This window comes from Pseudochaenichthys georgianus, chromosome 20 (assembly GCF_902827115.2).
Source record: "Pseudochaenichthys georgianus chromosome 20, fPseGeo1.2, whole genome shotgun sequence".
NCBI lineage: Eukaryota > Metazoa > Chordata > Actinopteri > Perciformes > Channichthyidae > Pseudochaenichthys > Pseudochaenichthys georgianus.
In genome coordinates, this window is record NC_047522.1 from 9,685,960 (window position 1) to 9,699,750 (window position 13,791).

At 42.1% G+C, this 13,791-nt stretch overlaps 1 protein-coding gene across 1 annotated transcript in view; it reads left to right on the forward strand.

Moving 5' to 3' along the window:
- LOC117465674 (microtubule-associated protein 4) overlaps nucleotides 1–13,791 on the forward strand; it is a 116,813-nt gene that overhangs the window by 63,789 nt on the left and 39,233 nt on the right. Inside the window, 1 exon segment of the mRNA XM_034108636.2 lies at nucleotides 8,004–9,425. Within this exon segment, the coding sequence (XP_033964527.1) occupies nucleotides 8,004–9,425 (1,422 nt within the window).

The window sequence follows — 13,791 nt, forward strand, 5'->3', positions numbered from 1 at the left end:
CTGGTCATGTACTGCATGTGTTGTGTTTGCGTGTGTGTGCATCTCTGTGTCTGCTTGTCCTTCAGAGAGAAGCTGTCTGTGTGTGTCACAGTCTACTCTCTCTTGACCAGCCCACAACCCCCCCCCCCTTCTCCCAGCGCCCATAGGGCTGTTCTCCAGTTCAATGCACATCTCATCCTAGAAAGCATGGAGTTGTAGTTGTCACCAATCTGTGGCTTGTGTCAGCTAGTAGGGCCATGCTTACATCCCATGTGGGCAGCAGAACTTGGCAAAAGGCTTCACAGCAGCTGAGCCCCCATGGTGCATTGCAGAACTAGTCTCTGTACTAGATATATTAGCAGGGGGAGAAAATGTCTTTATTTTATGAACGCCAAACACACAAATTTGCTTACAGCAAATAACCAAAACCTGAAGAAAGCAAATAGTCTCCTCCTCATCTAAGACTCGAAAGCTGAAGATGTATGGTTGCGAGGAAACTGGTTTTATCTTCAAATAGACAGCTGGCTCCGGACAGTTTCTGAGGTAAACAATCTCATGACTTACCATAGATTCTGAAATAAAAAGTGAAATCAAATAGTTTGCAGGGCTGGTCACTAATAACAGCTTGTGTTAAGAAATACAAACAGGGGGGAATAAGATTATCAAAACTATAATGGCTAGCAAGGCAAGTTAAGTATAATGTACATTTTCATCATACAACATGTCATATTGTACAATATGTTGCTCTGAGCTTTTTTACTGACTCCGAGTCAGCCTGCTAATGTGCATAACCGTCTTAAAGCCAGACCGCCAATTCATTTAATATCTGTATAACGTATAGTTGTAAACTCATTTGAATGTATTAAATAAAACTGACAAAAAATGTAGTTTATGTTGACGTTATGACAGATAACCGATGCATTTACAGTATAGGGTCAGTATTGACAAATCTCGTGCATACTTTAACACAGAGAATGCTGAGATTTTCCTCTTAACATAAGTCCACAAAAGGCAAAGTGGCAACAACTGATAATGCTGAGAACATATTTTATTGAAAATACACTCATAGCATCAGAGTTAGGGTTAGTTTTATCAATCAATCAATCAATGTTTATTTATATAGCCCAATATCACAAATATTTACATTTGTCTCAGTGGACTTCACAGTTTGTACAGAATATCAGTATGACAATACGACACCCTCTGTCCTTAGACCCTCACATCGTACAAGGAAAAACTTCCGGAGAAAACCCACAGTTTAAAGGGAAAAATGGGAGAAACCTCAGGGAGAGCAACGGAGGAGGGATCCCTCCCAGGACGGACAGACGTGCAATAGATGCCGTGTGCAAATTGAAAAGATAATACATTTGCAACATAGGTAGATGTTTGGAAATGCATGTGTGTATAATAGGAAGATGAATCCAACGAGGATATCCATCCAGGACTTATGATCCAGGACCAGAGCCACGACTCGCGATCCAGGACACAGGACCGCAGCAACAGGATGACTCCGAATCCCGGCGTATATAGACACCAAAAAGAAAGACATTTGGGGAAGCTGGGTTAATCGGAACATGAGAGTACACAGGTACAGACAGAGAGAAGGAAGAAGTAAGATGTCCCCCGACAAACTAAGCCTATATCAGCAAAACTAGGGGCTGAATCTAATCAGCCCTAACTATAAGCTTTATCAAAAAGGAAGGTCTTAAGCGCACTCTTAAAAACCGGTGTTTGCCGCCCGAACACAAACTGGAAGATGATTCCACAAATGTGGAGCTTGATAAGAAAAGGCTCTGGCTCCCATTGTACTTTTAGAGACTCTAGGAACAACCAACAACCCTGCATTCTTGGAACGCAATGCCCTAGTAGGACAGTAGGGTATAATGAGTTCTTTAAGGTAAGATGGCGCCTGCCCATTAAGGGCTTTGTAGGCGAGAAGAAGAATTTTAAATGATATCCTGTGTTCTATAGGGAGCCAGTGTAAGGCAGCCAGAACAGGAGTAATGTGGTCCCTTTTCCTAACTCTGGTTAGTACACGAGCTGCAGCATTTTGAATCAGCTGAAGCGACTTGACTGACTTCTTGGTACTCCCTGATAATAAAGAGTTACAATAATCCAGCCTAGAAGTAACACATGCATGGACTAGTTTCTCTGCATCGTTTTGAGGCAAGATATGCCTGATTTTTGCAATGTTACGTAGATGGAAGTAGGTGGTCCTTGAAATTGATTTTATGTGGGCGTTAAAGGATAAATCCTCATCAAATATAACACCAAGATTCCTTACAGTCTCACTGGAGGCCAAATTAATGCCATAGTTAGTATATCTTTAGATAATTTGTTTCGTAGATTCTTCGGGCCAAGTACAATAACTTCAGTTTTGGTCGTGTTTAACATCAAAAAGTTTAAGGTCATCCACGTTTTCAAGTCCTTGAGGCAGTCTTGAATTTTATTTAGATGATTAATTTCATTAGGCTTGATTGATAAATATAGTTGAGTATCATCCGCATAACAATGAAAATGTACAGAATGATTCCTTATAATATTGCCTAACGGAAGCATATATAATGTGAACAAAATAGGTCTGAGCACTGAGCTTTGTGGCACTCCATGGCTAACTTTGGTTTGCGTGGAAGATTCATCGTTGACACGTACAAACTGAGAGCGTTCAGATAGATAGGACCTAAACCAGCCTAAAGCAGTTCCCTGTATGCCAACTAAGTGCTCTAGTCTTTGCAATAGGATATCATGGTCGATAGTATCAAATGCAGCACTGAGATCGAGCAAAACAAGAATAGAGACAAGTCCCTTGTCTGAGGCTATTAGAATGTCATTTGTGACTTTAACCAGAGCTGTCTCTGTGCTATGATGTGTTCTAAAGCCAGACTGAAAATCTTCAAATAAATCATTGTTTTTTAAGTAATCACACAGCTGTTTTGCGACCGCTTTCTCAAGAATGTTTGAGAGGAACGTAAGATTAGAAATAGGTCTATAGGCTAAAACCTCTGGATCGAGGTTGTGCTTTTTAAGAAGCGGTGTTATCACTGCTACTTTGAATGATTGTGGAACATAGCCTGATAATAAAGACATATTCATAATATTTAATAAAGGAGTGCTAATTAATGGAAAAACTTCCTTCAACAGCTTAGTTGAAATTGGGTCCAACATGCACATTGATGGTTTAGAAGAGAGAATCATTGCATTTCAAGGTTTATGGCTGAAAAGCATTCTAGTTTACTATCTAGTGTAATATTAGTTGCCGAGAGCTGTTGATAACACTATATTATAGACCCTCCAGAAAAACGCGGGCTAAAATCCTTGATTATGCAATCAAACATGCGGGGTTTTATGTGATTGTATGCAGTGAAATTGCAGGAAGTTGCGAAATATGCGGAAAGTTGCGAAATATGCGGAAAAAATAAATATTGGGCTGTCTTATTTATTTATTTATTCTCTCTCACACACAACCTGCCACTAACGTTAAACCCCTTTACTATTCAATTAAACACATTCAATGTTTATTTATTGTATAAGCAATTGGGCTATTTTAATCACACTCTCTCTCTCACACACACACACACACACACACACACACACACACACACACACTTCTCCGCCTCATTCTGTTTTCATTTACTCGTTCGTTATCTGACCAGCTTCAATCTTGTAGGCTACTCACCTCGTTTCTTGTAGCCCTCGAAAGGGTTTTGGAGGTTGATGCCTCGGTGAACGTGAGTTGTTTGGCTTTCTTGTCCGCAGCAGCAGAAAGCATTTTCGAATGTTTGAATGAATCAAAGTGGGTCGTCACCGTCGATGTTCTATTATGCTCCAACACACAGTTGCACGGGGTGCAGAATAGTTTCCCTCCACTTTCGTGCAAGACATCGGGGTACTGCTTTGCCCGGTCTTTAGCAGAAATGTTCGTCGGTAAATGAGATGGATTAGATTTTTTCATCTTGGTGTTTTCTCTCTCGCGTGAGCTCCACACGTTCACTCTACGGTGTTGTTTACCTTCTGTGATGCACGAGCTGATGACGTTGCGTCATCATCATCATCACTTCACGTCAAGACGAGTTAACTTTTTTTTTTCTCAACTTTGTGTGGGAAAAATGCGGAGATTATGCGGCCTTTTGATAAATATGCGGCCTTTTAAAATTCTGCGCCATTTTGCTGATTATGCGGTAAATCCTGCGATTGCAGAATCGCGTTTTTCTGGAGGGTCTAACTATACTGGTCAAAGGCAAGAGATCATTAATTTTGTTTCTAAGAGTAACAATTTTATCGTTAAAAAAGCACATCAAATCATTACTACTGAGTGCTATGGGAATAGAAGGCTCAATCGAGCTATGGCTCTCTGTCAGCCTGAAAATAAATCTTGCATTATTCTTCTTCTCATCTATTAATGAAGAGTAGTAGGCTGCTCTCAATTTACGCAGTGCTTTCTTATATTCATTGAGAGTAATATGCCAAATTAAACGAGATTCTTCAAGTTTAGTGGAACGCCATATCCTTTCAAGTTGTCTCGACTTTTGCTTTATTTTGCGGGTTTCGGCATTATGCCATGGAGCTAATCTATGTTTTATTTTCTTCTTTTTCAAAGGAGCAACAGAGTCTAATTTTATTCGCAGCGCATCTGTAGCACTATCAACAACATGATTAATTTGGGGTGGTGTACATTTTGTATACAGTGTATATCAGTGTTTTTGTTGTAGGTGTTGGTGGCAACCCTCTCCGAGTCGGCATTAGAGTGAGGGAGCACTAGAACAAGTTGAGCTATTTTAGTGAGCCTCCCAAACTGGCTCAAACCGGTCACCTTTAAAAAAAGGAACCAAGAGACTCTATTACTCAAATGCTTTGCTTTTGATTTCAATTGACTATGTGTATGTCATGTGGTGGCAAATATTTCTTACCTTGCACTTGATTGAGGACATACTCCCCCAAAACTCCTCAACATTAAAGGTGGTGGGATCTTGGGGCATGGGGATATCCATCAGCTGATATTCCAGGAACTCCTCACACACCTTGTCCTGTTCCTCCGGCCCATGGAAAGGTAGTAGTTCCTGAAATCTAAAAAAAGCACCATGTGTAAAGAACTGATTAATGTATTCAATCAAAGTATTGAAATCCTGGAAAATGTGGAAACCCTTACCTGTCTATAAAGTATAGGGCAGAATGTCTAAATCCTACCCGGATACAGCCATGTTATTTTCTAATTGGTTGTTCGACAGCTTACATTCTTTTGATTGGTTGATGCGTGGCTACAGTGATTCTGTACTAGTTTGTTTACAAAATTGCGGCGCAACTTGGTGGGCGGTACCCTGGAAAGAAATCTCTGCGTCAGAAATACAAGTACGAGTGGAATGCGTGTGTCTCACGCCAAATGCGTAAGACTTGAGAGCCCTGCTCATAATAGAGCTACCAATAACCAGAGTTGGCTTCTCAGCGGGTGTCTCGCTGAGTGGGGAATATCTGTTAGATACGTGAACGGGTTGGTGGGGACCTGCGGGTTTCGCGTTATGCCCCTTCTGAACAGTCATCCAGTCTCCCTGCTGCTCGGGAGTTGCCGGGGGACGGCTAATGGGAGCTACCTTCTGCCGGTCCGCACCGGCTACCATGGGCTTTACTGTAGCTGAGTTACTTTCTAAGATGCAGAGCCGGGCTTCTATGGCTATGATTCCCGCCTCCAACCTAACAACTATACTACATTTAACACATGTATCGGTACCAGTAAAGGAGGTAGGGAAGTAACCAAACGTGAGACAGGAAGAACAGGAAATAGCACCCGAGGGTGGGGAAAGAGCCATGGCTAGCTATCAAGCTAAAGTAGCTACCGTTAGCAAACCCAAAAAGAGTGTAGGCAACTGTGGAGTTACAGTCGCTAAGAGAAGGAGAGTTGTGAGTGCTTAAGCTGTAGTAACGTGTGATTACAACGTCAGGCTGCTGCTAAAGTATAACCTACCAGAGCCCAAAAGAACTACAGGAGTGTTTGAGTCATTATAACTGAGCAGTGCTTCACTTCCTGCAGCTACAGTTACAGAGCCACAGCTGACTCATTGTGCCTGATGTGATTCATTCACAGACGCTTCAATCAATTTGTAACAGGTGGTGAAGGCATATCAAATGGAGACTACTGTCCGCCCCTCGCAGCCACCCTGAAATAGATTCTAAGACTGTGTGTGTGTGTGTGTGTGTGTGTGTGTGTGTGTGTGTGTGTGTGTGTGTGTGTGTGTGTGTGTGTGTGTGTGTGTGTGTGTGTGTGTGTGTGTGTGTGTGTGTGTGTGTGTGTGTGTGTGTGTGTGTGTGTGTGTGTGTGTGTGTGTGTGTGTGTGTGTGTGTGTGTGTGTGTCGACTTCAAGTGTTGAGTTTTTAAGACATGAGTTACAGCCATGTTATCATTGCACAGTCTCAACTAGTTTTCATACAAACTGTGCTTCTTTTGTAAATCATCTATTGTTTTAGTATTAGTTTAATTGCTAGAAGTATTCTACATTTCCTTTGCTTTAATGTTTATGTGACCTTGAAAATAATTGACATAAAGCTATAATTTACAGCTGATTAGCATATGCATTTCTCCTCAATCAACAACACCTACCTCATGCTAAATGCTAAGAAATAAAGCCCACAATGGACGACCTTCTCTTGTCAGATATCTCACTCTACAAAAGAAACACATGAGAAACACATGAGGAAGCTTTTTTACATCTAGCATTGTGTGAGTGGAGGATAAAGCAGAATGGGATGTGTTATAGTAATGATGGGCCACTTCAGCCTGTGATGACTGTATTGCTGGAAGTGGAGTGAGTGGGTTGGCTGTCAACAGAAGGACCTCATGACAGTTCCCTGGAGCTAAGGGAGTTTGGATCATGACAGTCTTTACAGACCAAGCGAATCAAGACTCATTCTTAGACCTTACATTTGCCCTACTGCTTATATATATATGGTACAAGTGTTTGCACGGTGGATGATAAAACACTGCAGTATATGCATATATGATGGCTGTTCATTTACATTTTCCGAGCATAATGAAGTCATTCTAATCCATTTCGCCAACGTCTTTTTCTGGCTCTCCCAATTACTGCACATACAGTAAAGAGAACAGATTTCCGTCAGAGGTTTGTTAACATGAAATATGGCCATCCAGAGAGTAAATGTGCTAGATGAGCCCTGACAGCTGCTCCACTTTAGCTCCTCTTCTCTATATGGGCGTATAATAGGAAACTAGAGGCAACTGGGCCAAAGTAGCAGAAGAACCCTGTACCTCGAGTCTACCTGAGCTTATTATACAGTGTCCCAAAAACAGGCCGTTTTAGTTACAGCTTGCTTGCCTGTAATTGACCTCCTTTCTGTGGGACCATTATTCAGTCTTTCTGTTGTGTGCCCGTATCCCTTTCCATGTACATATGCATTGTCGCACTGTTTATTTATAACATGCCTGCACAGAAATCACATTCACACACCCAAGTCTTGCTCTCTGTTGGTCTGAAACAGCTCTTTGCTTCCCAAATGTTAAAGTGAAACACTCTACTATACCCCAAGGCTGCAGTGAGTCAGCCACCCACAAGTACCAGTTCTCTTTATCACTTTATTCAAACATCTTGTTTGTGTGTGTATCTGTTTTTTCATTCCTTCAAGCATTTACTTACTCGGCATTGACACTGAAGGAATTTTAAACATGTATTTGCTTGAAATCAAGATCAACAAAACGCACACAACGTCTTTGTTAAGTCGGGACAGATTATTAAAAATGGAAAAAGCCCTTATGCTCCGTCTAATCCACTTTGTGATCTTTGTCAGCCTTTATACCATCTAGCAAATAGCTATAACAATGACTATTATTTAAAACTCTAGAAAGAAAATTCCATAAATATGTTTAAACTTTCAGAGTTAAGACTTTCATTTGTTATATTGTTTTTGTATGTTTTATCTGAAGTTTCTCAATTATGTTCTGGCTAACATAGACTAAGGGAATCACATGCACAGACCCATCTCCCCCCAACTTTAAACTTTCCCTCTTCACCCACAACAAGGTGCCTTAAGCGAGTCCTGGCCAGATGAGGCTGGCTGCCCATCGACAGACCTCCCTTTCAGCCCCAGTGTCTCCACGGTGATCAGCCGCCATGCCGGCCATCTCGCAGTAGGCCCTGGCGACCCAACTGACAGTTGGCCTAACCGAGAGAGCTCTTCCTATGCTGGAGGCGATGAAAGGGAGGGAGAAGGTTCAGACCGAAAACAGAAGAGGAAAAAGAAAAGACGACAGAAGGATGAGGGATCTTATGAACAGCCCGAGATCAGGGTTAACCCTGAAGTGCAAACACAGGGAGAAAACAATCCATCAACAGAGGAGTTCTATGGCAGGATTGGCCCAAGGCGGGATAAAGGAGATGCTTGCTGGGAGGAGCAGCTTGGGAAGAGTGGAGGCCGGGGGAAGAAGGGTAAGAGTAGGAAAAAGCTTCCGGAAGAGTGGGGAGTGACAGCAGAACCGTTTGTCCCTTCGCCTGCGGAAACCTCTCAAAACACAGAGGAGGTAAAGATGGATATAGGAAGTCCTGTTAAGACCAAACTGGAGTCCTCGTTCGGAGACATGGATACAAGCCAGAGCCCCTGGAAAAATGAGGTCTACCCAGAAGAAGGACTGGTCCCTTCCCCCCTGTCTCAGGAGAAACTATCCCCAGCAGATGATTCCATCAACCCACTGGTCCTGAAGAGCGAGCTGAAAGCCACAGCAGTTCCCTTCACTATGCGCTCCACCCCCAATAGTGCAGCACCTGGCTCCTTCCCAATTGCTGGTCGCCCTGATGATCCATTTGACCTCCTGATGGATACTGAAAATGCAAGCTTAGGCAACAACAGCATGTCCTTTTCACCTGGTGGTGACATGGTTGACAGCGGGAGGTTTGACAGTTCCCTCCAAGAGTGTATGCAGGGCATGCCCGATGAAGACACCTCTGCTTTCAGCCCCCCCTCCCAACCAAGCCCAAGCCCAGGCCCTATCCCAAAAGGTGAGGTGTTAGCCTCGGCCCCGCCCCTCTCACCTTCAGATGATTCATGGATCGTCAACGACTCCAACGTAAGCAGCAACAGAGATCTATTTTCCTTCAGGGACATGAGCACTCCAGGTGTTCCTTCAACCTTAGGCCTGTCCTTCGATACTCCTAGCCCAGCTCCTCTCCGCTCCCCCAAAACCACCGCGCAGGAATTCCAACCCAAAGAGCGCAAAGATGCCAAATCAGCCCAGAAGCAAGCCAATAAGTCTCGTTCATCTTCCTCCTCCTCTGTAAAGAGTCCCACCTCCCCAGGAGCAAACGATTTCCCTCCACAAGCATCCTCAGTCCTCCCCCCTTCTTCCCCAGGATGTGGTCTTAACCCTACAGCTAAGCCCTTTATTCCGAGCTTTGCGGATCCTTTGGAAGAACCAGACGTGGTCCCTCCAGTTGTCCCCATAATCGAAGGTTGGTCGTAGTCAGCCTTGGACAAAGTAGAACTTAATATCGAGTAACTAAGAAATGAAACGATGAAATGAATGGTTAATTGTCATGCATGGTCTTATCATCCAGCTTGAGTCTTTCAGATATTTCAAGCTGATTTGTAATGCTTTCTCTGGACTAATTGATTTCTTGGGTGTCTTTTACTAATCAGGGTTTGAGTGTTTAGTAGACCCTTGCATGGACACAATTGTCTAAAACTGGGCTGTTTTTGAGTGACTAACGCATGAGTTCAAGTGTTGATCAACTGATGCTGTGGATTGCCTTGGCTTTAATGAAACTCCCAATCATACACTGCTTGGATGATCTTATAATTAACAGTGTTGTCGTTGACGGGTGTGCCACTACTAACCAATCACAGTCTTTCTCCTTAGCAACACCTCTAGAAATCTTCACCAAATAAAAAAAACAACCTTCTCTTTCTCCTTTTTGTCCAGGTCTATGTGTTAACACTGTAATCATACTGTTTTCTTTGCATCCAGTGGTGGGGTGTCAATCTTTCTTCTCACTTGTAGGTCCAAGTATCTCTCTTTTCCTCACTAGCAACCTGTTTCTTCTCCTAGATGATGATGAATGTTGAACAAAAATACTTTCTTGGTGTATATTAACCCTCCCTCTCTTGTTATGCATCAAACGTTCCTATCCTGGTGTCACTACAAAATGTATAACTTAAATATATCAAATGGTAACTGTTGTTTTTGTTTACTTTACTTTTCATATTCTGTGATGATCGATGCCTTGGCTGTTCCTCCACCTCAGGTAAGTCCTATTTTAGTTGTTTTTCTGTTTTTATTTGGTTAATTCATTTATCATTATTGAGACCTGTCCCTTGGAAGATTGCAGAATGATTGACAGAATACCCAGACTGTTCAGCAAATAGCTACTGTTGCTTGTAATGCCATATTGATGAGTACTCGAGCAGTCGGGCCATTGTTAGCATTAGGTCCATCAGATTCATTTTAAGCATTGAAATCTGATAAAGGTGCCCTCTGCTACTGCTCCGGTTTAAACATTCTATGGTCAGAATATCAAGGCACCTTAGAAGTCTGGAGAGAATTAGAATTGGGAGGGATGAAACCCTCTTTAATGGTCACAAATGCAGAGCACACACAGTGACATGTGTTCTCTACTTTTAACACATCCTAGTACCAGGAGTCCAGTACTAGGAGCAGCTATTGTACAGCGCCCGGGGAGCAATGGGAGTGAGGGGGGAAGGGGGATGTCCGGTGCCTTGCTCAAGGGCACCACGGCAGGGCAGGAGGTGAACCTGCCCTGCCGTTCACCTCCTGGAGTGTATGGAGTGTTTAGAAGTCCACACTCCATATTTTATGTCTGGTCGGGGACTTGAACCGGTGACCCTAGGTTCAAGGTTCTTTATTGTCAAACTAACATAGCTACAGAGTAATTATGTGGTTATGTCGAAGGCTCACAGTCCAAGCCCCTACTGACTGAGCCACTGCCGGACGAAGAGGGTATTTTACTGATGTTTGGATGGCATCTCTACAATTTGCAGAGGATGTTTTTGACTTCATTGAGCCATAAACTGCAATCTGTGCAAGAGCAGGTTGCTCCACTTCTGCTGTGACACTTACCTCACCAACTTTTACGCATAGTCATGAGTTTTGATGGCCTTAATATTGGGATTGCGCAAACATTTGACCATGCTCTGAAGTCAGACAGTCAGAATGAGCTTCGGAGAGAATTTGCATTAAAAAATAAGCTAGTAAAGCTTTCTTGTGGAACTTAGAGTATAGAGTTTTTCATTGCATGTCCATTGGGACAAACCAATCTGGCCTGGGGATGCCTTGGGATATGCTCAGAGATAATTCATCTTTTTTACTTTTGTTGCAGTGTGACTCATTCGTAAGAAGTTTTTGCATAAGAAATAATAATGTGTTTGCGCTGATAAGTAGCTAAACATGACTTGTGTGTGTTATCTGATGTATATCATAATTAGACAATGTAAGGAAGCTGTTCATAGGCATCATGCACACCTCATGTTTAAATCTAGAAGAAAGTTGAAGCAGTGTAACTACATTTGAAAAAGTGTTCTCAGCTAAGGGAAATACTCTTTACAGCCACAGAAAATAGATATATTGGCCCCGTGTCAGTAGGTGCATGGTGATATCCTGTATATGCTTGCTTCTGTATGTTGAGTGTATATGTACTGTAAGTCCATGTTGGCATGTGTGCACATGTGCAGTGTGTTCGTCTTTTTGTGTGTATTTTCAGATTAGCTCAAGTAATTTGTTTTGTTTTATGAGTATGATGCAGAGGATTCATTTCCTTGTCCTTCCTTTCAATACTTCCTGTCTCTGCCTCCCGTTGGAGGCTGTCATGATGGAAAAGCAAGCCTTCAGCTCCCCACAGGAACAGCTGAGTGTTGCACCTGGGTATTAAGCAGCTTTGATCAATGCCTTCCACAAGAACGAAAAGTCTAGCATTAGTGTTTTTTTTCACTTCAAAATCACATAAATACAAATATATAATATTGCAGCATTGTGGATGGTCTTCTGCTGTCAGTGCATGTTTGTGTGCATGTCACTTACAGTACAAGGTATTGCCAGCAGTACATTTCCACTGTGTCAATATCCAGGGGTGGGTCTTTGTCACCAAAAGTGGTATTTAATAGGGATGTAACGATATATCGCGGCAAATAAATGTCTCAATACCGTCGTGAGACTGACAAAAAAATGTGTTTACATTTTTTTAGACCTTTATTTAACCAGATGGTCCCATTGAGATCATCGATCTCTTTTTCAAGGGAGACCTGTCCAACATGGCAGCAAGTGAACATAAAACAACAGATAACACAAAAGGACATCGTATTTACAGGGCTACATGTACATACCTAGAGACATTGACAAGTACCAACAGTATATTTATATCTCACCCTGTCAATAAGCCTCACCTTCTTGGCAACAACGGTATTGTTTGGAGTGACAATGCACAGTTGTACCCACTGCTGTCACCCATGGCCAAAGCATATCTCTCTGTCCCAGCAACATCAGTACCAAGCAAGAGAGTTTTTTCCACAGCAGGGGATATTGTAAATGCCCAAACATCCCAGCTTCTACCTGGAAATGTGGACATGCTCATATTCCTAAAAGATAACCTTGATGATACGGAGTGAGCGAGTTAGTTTCTTTATTTTTCAATATCGCGATAAATATCGTACCGTGGACTTTTTATCGCGATATTATCATACCGTGAGTTTTTGGTATTGTTACATCCCTAGTATTTAAACCTTGTACAAAAGTAAAAAAAGCATGTGGAACACAACAAAGAGCAAGACGCTGGAGGATTACAGACAGTATACAGTACAGTCGCAAATAGTGAGGTAAACATACAGAAAATAAAATGCTAGAGGCAGAATACATTTGAGTTCTAAACAAAATAAGCTATTCAAGAGTATTAAAGAGAAACAGAAGGATGAACAAGAGGGAAGCAGGGAGTGAATACTGTTGTTTATGTACCACAGGAGAGAGTGAGGCAACGGATAAAGGTAGAGGAGAGGTTGTGGAAGACTTTTGGCAGTGATAAAGGAAACGTTTAACAGAATGCTGACATGGAACAGGTCAGGATAATGTATAAACCCTTCTTGAAATAGCTCAGAGGTAGGTAGATATGCAGGAGCAAAAATGCAGAGATGCATCATTTTGTAAACCATAGGGAGGGTGAAATGACAATAAGAAAATGTGGAGGTATTGATAAAAACTTTGAGGGTATGGGAATGTACCAGCAATGGACAGTGATGGTAGATCCTCCATTCCCACCCTTGTCTGTTTAACAATTGAAAGAACCAGCAAGCTACCAACTGAAGAAGATACAGTACATAATACTTTGTATGTATTGTGGTTCTACCTTATCACCTCCCTTTGAGGCTATATATAGAAAACCAAGGGTACAAAGTGCGTTCTCCTGACTGCACACGACAACCATCTGCACGTTTGAACAGTTCAAACACGAAGATATTTTTCAATTACTGTACGGTTACGGTATATAAGTAAGCTAGCATTACACACACAGACGCACACACATATAAAGATATATGAATATTGAATTGTGTATAGGAAATAAATGACATTGACATTGGTAATCCATTTACTATGTTTCACATAAAAGGGGTGTCAATTCAAAGAGCATTTTCACCAAGGTCTTTTCCCTCTCAGGATTTAAGAGCGCGTTGGTGTCTTTTGGCTCATTTTTTGGTTATGTGACCTGATATTTAATGTTATGGTTGAGAATCACTTCTCCTAAAGTTTCGAGCGGCAGCTGTTTTAGAGGAAAAGACTCCCCAAATCTCCTGCAAATGATGTGATCATCACCAGTA